An 18,258-nucleotide genomic window follows, 5' to 3' on the forward strand; every position below is an offset into this window, starting at 1 on the left:
GGAAGACCCCATTTGTGTCTTTTTCTTTTTTTTGATTCCACGTACAAGCAATATCATACGATATTTGTCTTTCTCTGTCTGACTTCGCTTAGTATGATAATATCCAGGTCCATCCATGTTGCTGCAAATGGCATTGTTTCATTCTTTTCAATGGCTGAATAATAATTCCATTTTATATATGCACCACGTCTTCTTTGTCCATTCATCTCTCCATTCTTTGTAACTTCTATTTCTTTGCAGAGACTTGTTTTTTTCATGCTTGTTTGTGGTTGTTGAAGTATTCTTTTTATCACAACTTGTTTAAAATCTTCATCAGATAGTTCTAACCCATCTAATTCTCTAACAACTGATATCTAACAGAGCATCTGTTACTTCAGTATCAGCATCTTTTTCCCTTCAGTTGGATGTCTTCCTGGTTCTTAGTATGATGAAGGATTTTTCAATTGACACCTGGACATTTTCCTGTTATGTAATGAGACTGGATCTTATTTAAACCTCATTATCTGGTTTTCTATGACATCAGTCTAGCAGGGAGCAGGTAGGGTTCTGTCTTATCACTAACAGATGGAGGGAGCAGCCCAGACTCTCCACTAGTCCCATGTTGATGCCCAAAGCCAGGAACTCCTCATAGCTGCTGGGCGGGGCTGGGAGCTTGGGAACTGTGTGGTCCCCGCTGACACTGCAGGGCAGGTGACCTGTTATCACTGTCTTTTTGTCTTTTTCCTGCGTCCTCAGTGTGTCCAATCCTTTGCGCCCTGGGGACTGTAGGCTGCTAGGTTCCCCTGGAGGAGGTTGCCATTTTCTTCTCCAAGGGATCTTCCCCACTCAGGGATTGAGCCCGCATCTTCTGTGTCTCCTGCTTTCGCAGGTGGATTCTTTTACCACTGAGCCACCTGGGAAGCCCTTGTCACTGAGCAGTGGTGAAATCCTAACCCTCTATTGGGCCTCCTCTGATCCATCCAGCAGGAAGTGGGAGCGAACCCAGGTGGAGGTAGAATTTCAGGCCTCAGTACTGCCTAGCAGGTGGGAGGAATGAAAGTCTGGGCTCTTGGCCTCTTCGGGCAGGAAGGAGGAGGGGCCCCTCATCGAAGCCTGGCAAGGGAGGAAGTCTGGGGCTCACTCGGCCTCTGCTGGAAGGGCCAGTTTTCCTCAGTGTCTGGCAGGAGCAGAGCAGTCTTTGTCTGGATGTTTTCTGCCTTGTTAGGCTCTTGTGTTCATCCTTGGCTAGAGACAGCAGGTTTTCACAGGGGCTTTTTTATGTCTGTGCCTTTTGGCATTTCCGGGTTGCTGGCTTAGTTAGCTCCAGGTCTGGGAAACATGAGGTTAAAAAAATGAAAACAGATAAGGGAACTCACCACCATATTGTTGCTCAGGCCCCAGAGCCCCTGGCCAGCCTATCTTCTCTCCACCTTTCAGAGTCTTTCTATGTCTGTTTTGTGTATAATGTCCCAGGGTTTTGTTGTGCTTGAACAAGGAGAAGCGTGTCTGCTTGCTCTTCCCAGAAGCAAAAGTCCTGTAGTTTTTTTTAACATCCAAAAAGTTCAGATATAATGTTCATGGTTTCTGCAATGAATTCCCTGTTGAAATGCTAGCTATTTGGTTTGGTCCTTGATATAATGGATTCCCTCTTGCGGTAGAAATGTGATTTAGCTTTTGTCTTATTGGAGATGCTACTCAAGAATAGTTTTCTGTTCACCTCAGCACCTTCTAGGGAAACCTGGTCAGTGACAAAAAGCCTTTTTCAGGGTGGGTGATGGGGCAGGGTGAGGAAAATAGAGAAAAGCCTCTTTTTTCTTTTTCTCTTCTCCAGGAGGTACTCAAATCTAGATACATAGTAAACACACAATAAATAGCCAATAAGTAAATGAACAAACGGTATCACTTGCTTTTAGCATTGGTGTAGACTGTACTATTTTGAGCAAAATGTAAAAAGCACTGACGTTTGGTCACTATCCTCAGGGAAACTTGTTGGGATATACTATGGGTCTAGCTAAAGGAAATGGGCTCTTTTTATACCATAGAGATGAGTATTAATTAGTCTGACTTTTCTGGACCACAGTTTAGCAGTGCCTATCAAGGCTTAAAATTATTCAGCCCTCGGTAAGTCTATTTCCTCAAGAAATGATAGTAAAGATAGACGTGGTTTTAGGCACAAAGAGAGACATCACAATGAAAACTTAACACCACTGATGAGAACATTCTCACATGTTATCTGGTTCCTCAGTGGACAAATGGATCGACATCAGGGTCTATCTGTTCAACAGAATAACCGGCCGCTGTTAAAAATGAAGTTTACAAGGACTACATCAGAGGACAGGAGCATGTCTTTGATCAAAACACACACAAATTGTATAAATGCCATGATTAAAACAATGTTTAAAAAAAAACAGAAAAAAAGACTATGAGGAAATACATCATCATATATAACTCTGTTGAATGAGTCCGTATTTTTCCTTTCTTCACTATTCTGGATTTTCATATTATTATCATGCTCTTCACTCACACTGAAGAGGCCTTATTTAAATTTTTATGGACTGACTTTTCTTTTTGTTTTATTATTGATTCATTTTTATCTGATTCTGCTTGTTCGTGGCTGTGCTGGGGCTTTTCTGCAGCTGTGGCAATTGGAGGCTGTTCTCCAGTTGCTGCGTGGGCTTCCCATAGCGGCGGCTTCTAGAGCACAAGCTCAGCAGCTGTGGCACACGGGCTTAGCTCCTCCACGGCGCGTGGGATCTTTCCTAATCAGGGATCGAGCCCATGTCTCCTGCTTTGGCAGGCAGATTCTTTACCACTGAGCCACCAGGGAAGCCCTCATATTATTATTTTTTTAATGATTTTATTTTTGGCTCTACTGGGTCTTTGTTGCTGCTCGGGCTTTCCTCCCCTTGGCGAATAGGGGCTACTCCAGTTGCGGTGCTCGGCTTTCTCGTTGCGGCGGCTTCTCTTGTTTTAGAGCAGGGGCTCTCGGGTGCACGGGCTTCGGAAGCTGTGGCGCTTGGGTTCAGGGGTTGAGGCTCCCGGGCTCTGGAGCACAGGCTCAATAGTTGTTGTGCACAGGCTTAGCTGCTCTGTGGCATGTGCGATCTTCCTGGATCAGGGATCGAACCTGAGTCTTCTGTGTTGGCAGGTGGATTCTTTACCACTGAGCCACCAGGGAAGCCCTTCATATTATTTTTAATGGAAATGTAGTATATTCTTCTAATGAAATCCCAGCATTTTGTTCCTATGGCACCAAGAGGGAGAGAGTAAGCTGTGGTTGTGTACATAGTCGAGCCCAAAGTAGGGAAATAAAGCTGACACATTAATACATGGTAAAACCCATTATTGTGAACATCAATTACATTTGACATCCAAAGACCCCTGAGTTCCCCAGCTGCAGGCTCATCCTCTCAGAGCATCCCATGGACTCTCCCCACCCGACTTCTGTCCTCAGTTCAGTTCTCCGGTGCCCTCCAAGTCCTGACCGTGGACTGGAGTGTTGCCAAGCCTCCTATCAGCCGGCTGTCTCATTTCCCTAGTCTTCCTCTTGTGTGTGCCTGACATAGTTCCTTTCTCTCCTCCTGGCTGTGGGACTCAGTTACTTTACTTCGGTAGGCAGATCTTTCCTCTTTTTCAGGCCGCAGCTCCCAGGGGCCTCCGTCAATCTCCCAGCAAAAAGGCAAACACTCATGGTACTTAGAGAACACCTCAGACTGGAGGAAGTAACCCCACTGAAGATCCAGGTGTTGAGAAGGGTAAATTGGTTCAAAGAGCCCTACTGTGTGCCCTTGTACAGCTGCAGACATTTTTCCTAAATGGTGTCAGACTGGACCATGTTTGACCATGACTATTTACTCCTGACAAGTGAGTGCGAGTGATTCCAGGCAGTCTGGGTCCAAGTTGGATGATGAGACACTGACAGGAAGAGGACAGAACATGGCTTCCCCTCGTGCTGGTGATGGAGGCCCAGGTGGGAACAGGCAGGAAGCTGGGCCTTCAAGTATAGTATTTATCTGTCTCAGCGGCCCCTGAGGCCGGGCCCTGGATGGTGAGGAGTGAGGAGATTTCCTTGAAAAAATGGACTATTTCACTGCCAACCATCCTAGGGCAGGACACGCAGAGCTTCCCGCCTCCCTTTTCTAAAAATTGCACCCTGATTTACTTTGCAGAAATGCCTCCTCATCACCATCAGTCATTTTATGCTACTGGGGCTCCAGACCCTCCCCAGAAATGCAGCTATAGCCGAGGCCTGAGCCCACCAGTCTGTGTGGCATGGCCTTGGCCTCAGTGATGGGTTCAGGGCTCAGAATATTAATGGTTCTGACTGACACAAACTGCTCCCTCTCTGCAGGCTCCATTCTTAGGGTTTTGCAAATGTTACCTGTGTTTCCTCAGTCACTCCACAAGAGAGCCTCGTGAGTGATCACATCATCATGATTATCTGGGTCGTGAAGATCTTTTTTGTACAGTTCTTCTGTGTATTCTTGTCACTTCTTCTTAGTATCTTCTGCTTTTGTTAGGTCCATACCATTTCTGTCCTTTATCGAACCCATCTTTGCATGAAATGTTCCCTTGGTATCTCTAATTTTCTTGAAGAGATCTCTAATCTTTCCCATTCTGTTCTTTCCCTCTATTTCTTTGCATTGATCGCTGAAGAAAGCTTTCTTATCTCTTCTTGCTATTCTTTGGAACTCTGCATTCAGATGCTTTGATCTTTCCTTTTCTCCTTTGCTTTTCGCCTCTCTTCTTTTCACAGCTATTTGTAAAGCCTCCCCAGACAGCCATTTTGCTTTCTTGCATTTCTTTTCCATGGGGATGGTCTTGATCCCTGTCTCCTGTACAATGTCAGGAACCTCATTCCATAGTTCATCAGGCACTCTGTTAACTGGATGTTGGATCTCCTCAGTAAATCCTCTTACTTTCTTATCTTTTCTCTGCGATCATCCAACAATTTGTCTTTTTGTTCTGCTTCCTGGGAGATCTCCTTGACCTTACTTTTCATCCATGGAAAACATAATGGGGGTGGGGTAGGGCAATTTTTACTTCCAAATTCTACAGCATCACATGTTTTGTTTCTAGATCCTCTTTCCGATTCTTCCCTTCTTACGGCATCCTGATTATGCTTCCTGCATGTGATCAAGTCTCACATCTCAGAAGATACAGATCATAATTGCCTTAATTGTCTGCTCCCCCCTGTATTAATTCAGTTTCCTCAGTGTTCCTTTTCTCAGCTTGTTTTGGTTACTGTCTCTCTCATGTTGCAGGTTTCCCCTGAACTGATTTACAATCCTAAGTAACCCATTCATATTTAAGTGTGACACTAACAAGTTGATTGGGAGCCATGGATGTCTGGACAGGCTCCATTTGGTAGTCATCTGTGTGGGGGCAGGTGGCCAGCCTGGTTTTTCATTGGGAACCCAAACATGTCAGTAGTTGCAGGTCTTCACACAGGGGGCACTTCAGTTTCTTCAGGGAATGGACTTTGCATTCACAAGGAACACAAGCCTGGCCCCTGGCTATCTGAAGCTTCGTGATCACATGCAGAAGAGCCTTTCACTCTGCTTTTGGCACGGTCCCCTCATCCCCACACTTCGCTTGGCATTCCCAAGCCGAGAGCATCTCTGGCTTACCTCCTCAGAGCCAGGCTGCTGCGTTCTGAGGACAAGGGGGCTAGCTGGATGCAACAGGCCAGGCCTGGCCAGGCCTATGCCCTCCTCTCACCCCTGCCTTTGGCTACCGCTTCATGCCTCCCCTGGTGCCTGGTTCCTTCAGTTCCTGTGCTCCTAGATTCTAGGGCACGAAGAAGCTGCTTCCCTCAATGCCGCCCTCATTCTTCCCTGTCGGTCCACACCCCCTGCCGGCTCTCCACCCTCGGGTCTGGCAAACCCAGGTCGCTGAAGGTGGAATTTGTCTTTTTTTGTATTTATTCTTGATTTGAGATTAATTACTTGAGATGGAGATACAGGTGCTTTTATTCTGTCATCTTGCAGTTGCCATTTATTAAAAAAAAAAAAAAATCCTCTTCTAGTGGTTTCTCAAACCTGCACACCTCCAAAATGCCCTGGGGTGAAAAAGCAGGCTTGAGGCAGCTGTCCTTTGTGGTCTCCATCGCCACAGCCCTGGACACTGGTGGCACCTCTCTTCTCTTTTCTAGATCTTTCTAAGGAAGGAGGCACAGCTAACGGCTTGAGTGCCCTCTGTGTGCCAACTAAGGAGGTCTGGGAGGTGGTCTGTTTTCCTCTCTCTAAGGGGGATTAGCTGAGGACCAGTGAAATCACTGGGAGGCCAGGTGAGTAGAAAACTCCTTTGGTCTGATTTCTGTTTCCACGCTTTTGTGTCCTTCACCATTGCATTCAGTATGACCCTTCATTTCTTCCCGGAGAATTTACACTCACTCATTCATTCAGCGCTTTGATTGAGGAATATAATCAGCAGGGAAGAGAGAGTTTCCTGGTGGTCTACTGGTTAGGGTCCAGTGCTTTCACTGCTGTGGCCCAGGCCCCATCTCTGGTTCGGAAACAGAGCCCACAAGCTGCACAGTGGGCCAAAATTTTTAAAAAATTAAACAATTCAGGTTTAAAAAAAAAGGCAGCAGAAGAGACACTTGATGCCTGCCCCTAAGGAGCCACGCACTTCTTCCCAGCCTCTCCAGACCCTACTCTTCAGTGAGACGGGGCCCAGACGCTTCGGCCAGGCTAAGGAACAGGGGGGACTGACTGTGTAGCTCGTACCCTGTGCCGGCCATTCGCTTCATGTTTTATCTATATTTTCTCTCACTTTGTTAATACTTTTAACCACTCTGTGGGTAAATTTCTCTCTGTTTTTAGATGAGAAAGTTAGAGAACTTTAAGGGCATAGCAGGCCTGGGGTTTCAACTCAGCTCTGCCTGAGTTCAAAGTTTGTGGTGTTATAAGGCGGCCTCTCTCAGGTGTATTTGTCTCCATTTTAGAGATAAAGAAATTAAGGAGCAGAGATGTTCCTTATACAATCTGAAAAATCGAGGCGGGCTGAGACAGCCAACACCTCACATAGGGGAAAGGAGATAAAGGGGCCGTGATGGGTAATTGTGGGCCAGGCAGTGGTGGGGGTGGGGGCGGTGGGGGTGCACCCACAGGGAATTTCCTATGAGGAAAGGCAGGCTAACCATACAGGCCAGTGTGGAATAATTTCAAAGTGCAGCCAAATGAGGAGGAGGGAAGAGGTGTCTGTCTGGTCTGTTTAACTGGGTGACTCTACCTTGTAGGAATCTGCCTCTTCCTCTCCAGCTGCCTCGCTTCCTAGCTGCCAAATACAAGGTTCTTTCAACCGTGGGTCTGCTCACTATATCCATCCAGAAGGGCAGCTCTGGATGAAGAGGGGCAAGACCCAGGGGTCTCGGGCAGAGGATGGGAGTCAGGGAGGCAATGGTAACTTCTTCCTTTGCTCTCCTTTCAACTGGCAGAACAAAGTGTCATTTCCAAAAATCCAGGGGTGACTGTGCTTCCTGCTTGGGCCAAGGGTGCTTGCAATAACGCTATCTAATTTAAATTTTTTGGCTAAGAAAAAACAGTCCCCGAGACTCAAGGAGAAAACACTGTATTTTCCTAGACAATGTCGTCATACTCTGAACTTGGCCAGAGAAGGACGGTCCAAAAAGTGCTTTCATGCAGAGGAAAAAAATGGCTACAGAAGGAAAGTGACTATGAATCCTAGATCTACCCCTGCAGAAAGGAACAAGGTAGTGCCAGAGAGGGTTCCAGCCCATGGGATGGGTCCTACCTGTAAACGTGGGCATTAAACCAACCAACCCTTTGGGTGGTAGGACAAGCCTATGTGGACAAAATCAACTGCTCTTTCATCAGTTTTATTGGTCATATATCCAGAATTCATTATATAAATCTTTCAAAATAACCAGTTATTACAAGAATAGTTTACAATTCAGCTCTGATTGCACAAATACTTGACACAGGAAACCAGTTTTACAAATACTTATTTTTCTTATAAGAATACTTTAGTACAGAAAATAAGTCTATATATCTTACAGCAAATTTTATGCAGTTTTTTTTTTTAACCCATTCAACCATCATTTCAGGTTTCCTATCACAGCATATCCATCACATTCCATAAACCAACTTATAATCTGCAGCCACTTCTGATTTTGAGTTACAATTGAGATTCACACTGTTAAGAGTTTTTAGGCTTCTTTTTCTGCTGATCTGAAAGAATTCACGTATTCAGGCAGAAGAGGTAATTTAAACAACATTCCTTCTAGGTCTCGTGTGTGTCAGGTTAATCACTGTGCTTGGTGAAGAATTCACTTTTCACTTAGGCTAGACTGGCTGGTAGTTCACCTCTGCAGTATCAAGCAGAAGGGATAAAGTCCTTACATTCTTAAGAGTTTCTAAACTGCAAAAACAAAACCCTAGAAACAAGAGTTAAATACAAATACTTAGAAAGCTAAAATGTTTGCTAATGATGAGAAGTAGAGAACACTTTTAGAATTGAGGTCTCTCCTTGGTTGAAGAAGACATAAAAGATAGTGTAAGGATGTGGCAGTAGTATTATAAAATACTGAAAAACTGAAAAAGGTAAATCACTTAGGTCAGTGGTGTGGTGTTCCCAAAGTCCCAGGAGATACAGAATCTTAGACTCTGGCTAGCTCAACTATTTGACATTCTTCTGATCTGTGGCTTTGAATAGCCTAATAAATACTCCCTTGACCAGAACAAGTAATCATTTAGGCCAGGGGAACTTTACAGAATACTGACCACGTTCCTCTGAAGAGACAGGACACCCCCAGGGGAAACATTTGGCATTCATTCCATTCCTTCAGTTACTGAAAAGTGTGTCCAGTTAGCAAAAGCTTGTCTTACTTTCCAGGTAGCATGAATTAAAACCAAGAGCCTAGCAGCATTCTCCATCCAAGTTCCTGAGTGCTCAGCTCCAATCATCCAATATTCTTAAAAGGATTTTTTTTTTTATCAAGCCCTTGTCCAATAAGATATTTAACAGTACTTGGGGACTACAGTAGGTCCCATTCCTCTGCTTTTTTATGTCTCTTGATTTCTCTTTCTCACCCCAGTGTAACAAGTTGCTACAGGTTTTTACCAAAATACCAAAGCAGTATTTTGGAAATGAGTTATTTTGCATTACGGAAAGTGTCCGATCACATTATGATGGGTCAGATTTGCATTTAACTGGGAGATCGGGTCTACTGAAGGGATTTTGCAAATTCAGCATAGTCGATGTATCCATCATTGTTCTTGTCATCGTCTCTCAAAACACCATCTATTAAGTTGATCAGCTCATCTTCGTTCATTGGTGCCTGCTCACTTCCCTCCTGCAAGGTACAAATCACACCATAATGAGCTCCATCTTTTACTGAAAGTGCCCGGTTAATGTCCAAAATAAAATGTCCATAGACTCCTTCAAACGCAGCACTTCTACTTCTTGGAAATCCACAAGCCACATGTTAGATCCAGAGTCAATTCACAACAACCCAATTGAAAAATGACATTTGGCAGTTAAAAGGACAAGGCAATCAAAGTAGGCCCTTGCTGATTTGTTTTAAAAAATACTTTTCATTCTTTTTTCATTACCAAAGTCATACATGTTCATTGTAGAAAGCTGGGTCTGGCTTACAGAGAACTCGGAGTTTCATAGATTCCAGGACCCACAAATCTATCCTAAAGAAAAGCTCACAGCCCAGGCCCTCCCACAGGTCAGCTCTGCTAAAGTGGCGAGAGCCCACACTAGACATCTCGGGGTCAGGACAAGAGGAAGAAGGCATTGCCGACCAGTAGACCCCATTACAGTCTCTGAGGTGAAGGCACTTCTGCTCTAGAAGCAGGTGTGGCAGGGCTCACGTTGCCAAGGGCTGAGCTAATGCTGCTCATATCTGTGGCCACTTTGTCCTCTGTCACCTCTCCCATGTCCCGACCCTTTCCTCTCCTGCCCACCACCATCCTCGCCTCCCAATTCCTCTCTCAAAGCCAGACTTTGCTAGCATCCATCAGTCTGCCTCCCACAGCAAACACTGTATTAGGCTCCTGTGCAAAGCCACTGGTGCTCCCCGCTACCTTCAGAGCAAACACAACCCGGCTCGGCTGGCAGCCGGTGTGAGCACACGCTCCTCGCCACCCCCCCACCCCAACTTTGCCTCTCCTCCTCTCCTGAGATTACGGTGTGGTCAAGTGGAACAGACATTAGATACGGAGGCATAAGATCTGAGTTTCAGTCTCCTCACCTCTCAAATTAGAGATAATAACCAGGACATGACCACCATACTGTATCACCCAAACCCTCATCATCAAATCCCTCGATCCCTTGGCCCAGACAGGCCATTCTTCCCAAGTGATGTAGCTATAGTCCTGCCTTTTGAATGTGGTCTGCCTTTCAGCTAGTTCTCAGACCCTGGCACATGGTGGGAATGCCAGTGGCACTCGCTAAAGATCCGAGGCAGGCTCTGGGGCCCTGCCTCAGCTGGTCACCCTTTGTGAGAAGGCCCTCTGACCAGGAAAAAAGGCAGAGCATAAGGTGAGCGGAAGAAGGAGAAGCAGAAATAGTGCTGCACAGGGACAGGGGAAGCCATCAGGAGCAGGGACTGAGTCACCAGAGGGGCCCCTCCAAGGTGCTGCCCCCGGGCCTCTGCCCGACCTACCTCCTTATGAACATGAGTGATGGCCGTGGAGAGTTCTAGGCCGTCAAGCAGATTGTTGCCGTCATAATCATGCATTTTGAAATAATGGAGCTGCAGCTCTTGTGGGGACATCTCCGCCTCTGGTTTGTTGATGACACCTTCGAGATGCTCCATGATATGCCTAAAGACCAACAGTGAAGCTCAGACCACCTGGCAGCGGTGCTGGGCTGGGATCCTGGTGAAATCTTAAGGACTCTGAAAAGTTTAAGATCTTCAAGTATGTCCATCGCAGAAAAACTAACAGAAACAGTGGCAGACCACTCTCCAAGAAGATAGACATAGGCAAGGCCATGAAAGGAGTAGGGGAAAAAAAAAAATCAAACAGTTCATCTGTTATGCTGGCAAGATTATGGCTGCTTTTTCCTTTTTATTATTAGAATATGGTCATAACATTTGGGGGTGTGTGTGCATGTTCAGTCGTATCCGACTCTTTGCGACCCCTTGGACTATAGCCCATCAGGCTCCTCTGTTCATGGAATTTTCCGGGCAAGAATATTAAAGTGGGTTGCCATTTCCTACTCCAGGGGATCTTCTGGACCTTGGGACTGAACCCATGTCTCTCGGGTCTTCTGCAATGGCAGGCAGGTTCTTTACCTAACATTGTTGGGGGAGGTATTAATGTGTTTTTTTTCTTAAAGCAATTTAAGGATAATAGAGCAGGCATTGTAGGCAAGAATGTGTGAGGCTAACTGGCCCAGGGTAAAAGTTCCAACAAATGATACAATGTTTGAACATGCCAAGAAAAAAGAAAAAGATCTTGTCATAAGCAAGAAACCTGAGCTCTGTTTTGGACTCTGCCACTGCTGCTGGTGTCTGTGTCTATCTGCCTGTCTGTGCTGAAAAAGAGAGACAGAATGAACTCAGGAAAGCCGTTCATCCTTTTTGGGTCTCATCTGTGATGTGATGGCAAAACAAGAACACCTGGACTTACAGGTGGCTACAAGGAATAAACACCATGCTTGGAAAAATGTCAAGGGGTTAGACAAATAGTAGAAGGCAAAGGGGACGGCGTGTGCCTTTGGAGCTGGCTGCAGCTGCAGACGGGGAGGCCCCTGGACCACAGCCCTGGCTGAATACGTACTCTTGGTCATGCACTGTGTTCTTATCCAGGCCCATGCTGCCGTGATGGGAGGAGCTGGCCCCGGGCTGCTCGGCCCTGGCATCTGGGGCACAAAAGGCCCAGAGCAAGCCACACAGGAAGGGGATTCTGAGCAGTCGCAGAGATCTCATGGTCACCGGTACCTGGGAGGTGGGGAACAAGAAGGTGAAGACGAGAACAGCAGAACTGAGGTTCTTTCAAGACTTGACACAGCACACTCCTGGGAACTGGGTGAAGGAGCAGGGCTGGGGAAGAGAACTGGCCAGCTCCGCCACCAGACTGCAGGATGACCTCGGGCTCTCCAGGTCCCCATCACTCAAATGGGCTGGTGGGTTCATGACCTTTCCTGAAGCCCCTTTAGAATGCCAAGCAGCTCAATGAGAGCTTACTGGGATCTGGAGAGCACTCCTGCCTACGAGCAGCTTACAGTTTGGTGAGAGAAATACTTCCTGCCGAGAGCACTAATCAAGGCAGAAAGTGAGGTGTACTAAAGAAAGATGAAACCCCTCTGAGAGTTCAGAGGATGAAGCGTCCTTTGGGCTAGAGAAAGCCAGAGGTTAACAGACAAGGGGACACTTCAGCAGGTCCAGACAGAGGGGTGTGCAGTGGACGTGCAGGAACTGAAGGACGAATGGAAGGTGTGAGTAGAAGGACAGGTGCAGACAAGTGGGAGAGAAACTCCAAGTGGGTGAGTCAGACTTGAGCTTAGAGGGTATGAAGTGGATGGAACAGTGGGCAGCAGGCTGCAGAGGCTGACCAGGCCATGCTGGAGGCAGCTCTGCATGCTAGGCCAAAGAGGCTGACATTGCCTGGGGATGAATGGGAGCCACTGAGGGAGATGAGAGCAGAGGTGGTTTCAGAATGGCTCATCTGGCAGTGCAATGGGGAAGGTATTAGGCAGAGTGAGCCCAGAGACAGGGGTTCGGGGAAACAGTGGGTGGGTTAGATCAAGGCCCATGGCAGTAGACATTATCCCCTGCCTCGTCCACCTCCCAGGGCTGTAAGGGAGGAAAAGAGTTGAGCCACAAGAAAGAGCACCAGGGAGGAGAGCTCCACAGGGATTAGGTCTATCTAGTACTTCTTGGGTTTGGCTGGACTTGGAGTCGTAGCCAACAAGGAGAAACAGTTGGCTACACAGCAAGCTCCCCGAGGGCAGGACTGCCTTGTTCCCACCTATACTCCACCAAGGCTCAGGCAGCCTTACCTGCTATTAAACTGAAAGTCCTGATCCTTCCAGGGCTTACAGACTGACCTCTATAAAAAAAGAACTTGAAGAACAGCCAGGAGACCTCTCCTCAGAGGTGTTCTGGCCCCTCTCGGCTACCCCAAGAGGCTCTGGACGGTACCCTAGGAAAATGCCATCCCACAATGTTTAGGAAAATTTCCCAAACCCGCTTTGCTGGATATCAGCAGTATACCCTCCCTTTTAAGGAGACAATGGTCCCTGGGATATGTAACTTCTAGGTGTAAAAAGAAGCATCGAGTCTCGTGACTGAATAGGGACATCAAAATGCAATTGTCATATTTCACAATAGAAAAAGACATTCAATATACACCAAGTGAAAAAGAGCAGGCTACAAAAGTCTGTAAAGAATCATTCATTTTGGGGAAATTCCCTGGTGGTCCAGTGGTTAAGACTCGGTGCTTTCACTGCTGTGGCTCTGAGTTCAGTCCCTGGTTGGGGAACTAAGATCCCACAAGCTGTGTGGTGCAGCCAAAAAAAAAAAAAATTCATTTTTGTAAAAAACAAAACAATGTATGTATATTTCTCATACACAGAACAAAGACTAAAAACTATTAAGGAAGATTACTTTCTGAATTATGAGATTAGGAGTGACTTTTATTTTTCTTCTCTTTACTTTTCCATTGCTTCTAAAATTTCTACTATAAGCATGTTTTTTTCTTTACAAATACATATTTAATGCAATTCATCCCATAATTTTGTTCCAGTTCTATATGGATGGAATGAAAAGGGGGATTCTGGTTGAGTCTCATCTCTAGAAAATAATTCAGGAACAGCCAGAAACTACATCCCAATTTTACCAAATAGAAGTGTCCAGACACTGATGAGGCCACTGCCCTTCTACCTGGTACCTGAAAACAAGGTCTTAGGTTACTCTCTGCAAAGACTGCCCCAACCAGAGAAGAGCAGCTTGTTCTGACCACACACTGCAGTTCTGGGACAGGAGGGACCAGAGGGGCAAGCCTTTAAGATTCATAATGCATTAGATGTCTCTTTCTCCAGCAAGCCTTATTCGACTCCAAGTCTGGCTTAGAAGGTCTTCCCATATGCTCCTAAGTGGTTCCCTTCAGAAAGGTCCTGTCTGTTGCTGACAACAGCTGTGCATGCGCCTGTGAACACGTCTGATGACCTCTCGGTACCCTCTGCTGGACTGGGCTCTGTGAGGCTGGGGACTGGATTCACATTCACAGCACTGGGCACAGTTCCTGCACAGAGGCTGGAGGTTCTCAGCCTTCATGCCATGGTCCTTGGGAGCTGGGGGGTTATCATCCTCACCCATACACTGCCAGGTTCTGATGTCAATGTAACAGAGGATGAAACTTGGTTTTGGCGCTATCTATCAAATAGTAGAGCTCAGTGATCAACAGACCCGTGGCACCATCTCTGAGAACCATGTGGTTGGATACTTAGTATATCAGGTAGGGGTGGGGTGTGGGGGAGAGGTTCTATTGGAATAACACCAAAAAGCAACCAAGTGCTTGGTAATACAGTAACTTTGAGTCCAAATTATCCCCTCTTCAAAGGAGATGGGATAAAGGCCAAGAACCATCCATTTGGGGCTTACCCCATTTTGGTTTGCTGTGCCTGGTTTCTAACCTTGAGACCACCACAAAAGCCAAATCTGCAAACACAGAAGAGAAACTCCCCCTAGCAAGTGCTACAAGAAGAACAGGGAATCTCACTGCCACCTGACAAACCATACTGCTCACACTGAAAAGGAAATATCAGCAACCCCTTCCACCAAAAGAACAAGTTGCATCATCCACACTCCAACTATTTAGCTCAAGGCCATAAGCAAAGAGCTTGGCAGATAAGCCCCAGGAGTTCCTGGGTTCACCGGCCTTTCAGAAAGCGTAAAGGCTAGGCTAGAGAAAAATCCAGAGGAGGAGAGATTTCTGAATTTGAGACATCCTTCGCAGGAGTTCTGGGGAGAAGCGCCAGACCACTGATGGCAGCCGGCTCCCACAGGGCCTTGACTGTAACAAGGCTTTCCTCCTGGCTCCAGCAGCCTCTTCCAGTCCTAGGGCATTTGTCCCCATTTGTTCCACCTGTCCATCCGCCCTCTTCCTTCCAGGCCCAATTCAAATGTCATCTCTGTGTTCTCTCAGCCAAAGCCAACTGTTCTCTCCTCTGACCTCAGTCTGCGGTCTCTCACACTCACTTGGCCTTAACATATGGTCACCTGCTGTTCTTTTATTTTTCTCTTTCCTTCCCTCTGTGAAAATGGGGAAGCTATTTTCTCTGTCTCTCCTTTACTCCTTTAGTGAATTGATAACAAAATACTGAGCTCACCTGGAACAGCATGGCTTCACTCTGTATGAGGGCTCTGGGTCCTGGAACCCAGATGTGTTGTTCCCTATCACAGAGGATCTGACCTAAGCTAGAAAAATAACTTCCCTCGGGAGTCCTCCCAGCAGTGGTTTGGCCTGGCCCGCTCTCATTGTGTCCTTAGTCTTATCAGCACCAAAAAGTTTGGAGTCAGCCTTCCTCCCATGAGTTGTAGGCAACTTTTCTCTCATGCTACCGCCCTCAGTTAAGAATCAAACTCAAAGTAGCCACACATCCTGTACCCAGAGTCGATATTAAAGAAAAACTCTGACTGGTACTTCTCCATTTAAAACTGCCATGGTTCTGGACTGAAAGTAAGGAAAGAACCAAGTTCCTAGACAAACCCCTACATGGGCTGGGGGTTGAGAACTGGTTCTGGAGAAGCAGGCAGTTAATAACTTGATCTATTTGTTCATTTGGAAGGGAGCTGCCATGCTTCATTTATACATTTAAGTAACTGTTTCCTGGGTTTCCCTGGTGGCTCAGCAGTAAAGAATCTGCCTGCAATGCAGGAGACATGGGGTTCAATCCCTGGGTGGGGAAGATCCCCTGGAGAAGGAAATGGCAACCCACTCCAGTATTCTTGCCTGGGAAATCCCATGGACAGAGAAGCCTGGCGGGCTACAGTCCATGGGATTGCAAAAGAGCTGGATGTGACTAAGCTACAACAACAACAACTTCACCAAACAGCCTGGTGCTGCACAAGGTTCTGAGGACAGGCATGTCTGAGGATAGGATAATCTGTGTGACAAGAACCAGACAGGCCCAGTGGAAAAGACCAGTAAATGGGATAGCTGTAGCGAATGGCAATAGCCCCAACTCCCACCTAGGTTAATATATGAAGGATGATTTTTTTCAATTAAAGGATAGCACTTTAGGTAGAGGGAACATAAACACCTAAGCCTAGAAGGAACTTGGTCCAATCTGGGAACTAAAAAGGATTCAGTGTGGTTGAAGACAGTATAGTGGAGATGGATGAGTTAATAAAGTAAAAAAGAAGAAAAGTCACCAAGGGCATTGAAAGCGATGTTCAAGAACTTGTAAGCGCAATGGGGATCCACAGAAGGAAGATCAGGGGATGGGGGGAGGGTTCTGGTGACCGTGATCAGATTTCGGTTTTAAGGCCATCTCTCTGGCTTTCCAATATATAACAAAGCACAGAGGATGGAGAAGGGGCACAGGGGAGAGATGATGGTGGCCTGAACTTGCTAGAGCAGAGGACCTGGGCGTGGAGAAGTCGGCGTATCCAAGAGAGATATGTGATGGATTCGATGTGGATGGGTAAAGCGTGCAGGATGTGAGAATGACGCGCAGGTCTCTGCTTGGGCATCTGGGTGGATGGCGGTGCCATGCTCACACAGGGGATACAAGAGAGGAATCCCGGCTTCCCCGCCTCCCTGTTCCCCTGGCACAGCCTGGCCAAGCTCGGCCCCCGTCAGTGTTTGCTGTCTCTCCCAGAGAGAGACGGGGTACCAGGGGCAGACCGACAGCAAGGACTCGGGCCCGCGCGCAGGTCCACCGCAGGTCCTCCAAGAGCGTGGAGATCGACCCCGGCCGGCCCATCAGGTTTTAAAGCCCCTACGGCATATGCCCCGGGAGGGAGGCTCTGCTCCTAGTCGCCTAGCTTCCCGCTGCGGCTCGGGGTCCGAGACCCCCACCCAGGGCGCTCTTGCCTTCCAACCCTAGCCAGAAGCCCCGAGACCCCCCGAAGGAACGCCAGGATCCCGCCCCGCGGCAGACTCCTGAATGCCGCCCCACGGAACTCCTCCTCCAAGGTCGGGTCACAGGGGTCACAGGCCGCAACCGGATCGCGGGAGGCCCCCGGTTCACTCACCCTCGCTGCCACCAGCTGCCACCAGTTTTTCCCCAAACGCGAAGCCCTCCAGCATGAGCCTCCCCAGCTCCCGTCTTCAGTACGTTTTTCCTCGGCTCCGCCCCCGCCCTGGCCCGCTGTGCGCACGCGCGTCCCTTTCTGCCCGCCCATTGGCGCTGCGGGCCCCGCCTCTGATCAGTGCCGGATCCAGGCCTCTGGGGTGATTCCACGTGTAACGGCCTCAGGCCCAGTAAGGGCTGGGCGGAGGCATCTCTTCTGTCTACCTTCCATAGGGCGACACTCGGTTGGATCCTGGGTTGGACCACCTGAACCCCCAAGTCCGTAGGGGCTAGGCAAGCCCGGAAGCCCCCAGGAATGTAGTAGGTTGATGACGTTGTATGGCAGATGCAACTGGCCCCCAAACCGACTTTCAGCTCCACCACCAGCTCCACGTCTACAGGTTCCTGGGTTTCTCTGACTGCAAGTTAGGAAAAAATATAATAGCGTGAAGAAAAAAATTGTTGCCTGCCATTCCAGTTCTGTCAGGTTCAAGCCATTAGCCCCTGCAGTTGCTCACCAACCGTGGGCCCTGGAACCAATTTTAGGATGGAGAAAGACTGAGCGACTTCACTTTCACTTTTCACTTTCATGCATTGGAGAAGGAAATGGCAACCCACTCCAGTGTTCTTGCCTGGAGAATCCCAGGGACGGGGGAGCCTGGTGGGCTGCCGTCTATGGGGTCGCACAGAGTCGGACACGACTGAAGCGACTTAGCAGCAGTAGCAGCAGCAATGTACTTCAGGTATACTTAGATAGGTTAAGATGCATCTCTAAGGAAAAAATTCAGATAACCCTAGGAAATACAGAACTGCTGTGGGCTCAGCCAGGAATTGAAGATGATGCAGGGACCTGGTTGAATCATGTTGGGAGTCTGGAAATGGAGAATCAAGCACCCAGGCTTCCTATCTTTTTATGGGTTGGCAGAATGAAGAAAGAAACATGGATGGTGAAAATATTGTCTAGGATCAAGTACCACTTTCTAGTTTTAATAGCTCAGAAAATTATTTCCTCCCTTCTCTGACCATTGTGGCAGGAGAGCAGCGTCTTAGTTGCTCAGT

At 47.5% G+C, this 18,258-nt stretch overlaps 1 protein-coding gene across 2 annotated transcripts; it reads right to left on the minus strand.

The window, feature by feature from the left end:
• Positions 7,807 to 17,326, minus strand: MCFD2 (multiple coagulation factor deficiency 2). Of its 2 annotated transcripts, XM_005686572.3 has the most exons (4): positions 17,162 to 17,326; positions 11,739 to 11,899; positions 10,619 to 10,778; positions 7,807 to 9,298 (listed from the first exon to the last, which is right to left on the minus strand). In XM_005686572.3, the coding sequence occupies exons 1-4, from the start codon at positions 17,309 to 17,311 to the stop codon at positions 9,170 to 9,172; spliced, it is 600 nt and encodes a 199-aa protein (XP_005686629.2). In that variant the 5' UTR covers positions 17,312 to 17,326; the 3' UTR covers positions 7,807 to 9,169. The 2 variants fall into 2 exon arrangements, with proteins under 2 accessions (XP_005686629.2, XP_005686628.1); XM_005686571.3 differs by lacking the exon at positions 11,739 to 11,899 and having other exon boundaries at positions 17,162 to 17,275.

The sequence above is a fragment of the Capra hircus genome, chromosome 11, assembly GCF_001704415.2.
Source record: "Capra hircus breed San Clemente chromosome 11, ASM170441v1, whole genome shotgun sequence".
Classification (NCBI taxonomy): domain Eukaryota; kingdom Metazoa; phylum Chordata; class Mammalia; order Artiodactyla; family Bovidae; genus Capra; species Capra hircus.

Bases quoted from the DNA above. Each gene is read 5' to 3' on its own strand.
- MCFD2 (XM_005686572.3), bottom strand. From the start codon at position 17,311: ATGGGCGGGCAGAAAGGGACGCGCGTGCGCACAGCGGGCCAGGGCGGG. The intron at 10,779-11,738 runs GTACGTATTCAG...GTTGGTCTTTAG, and splicing joins AACACAGTGCATGACCAAGA to GCATATCATGGAGCATCTCG. The intron at 9,299-10,618 runs GTAGGTCGGGCA...TGTACCTTGCAG, and splicing joins TCACTCATGTTCATAAGGAG to GAGGGAAGTGAGCAGGCACC.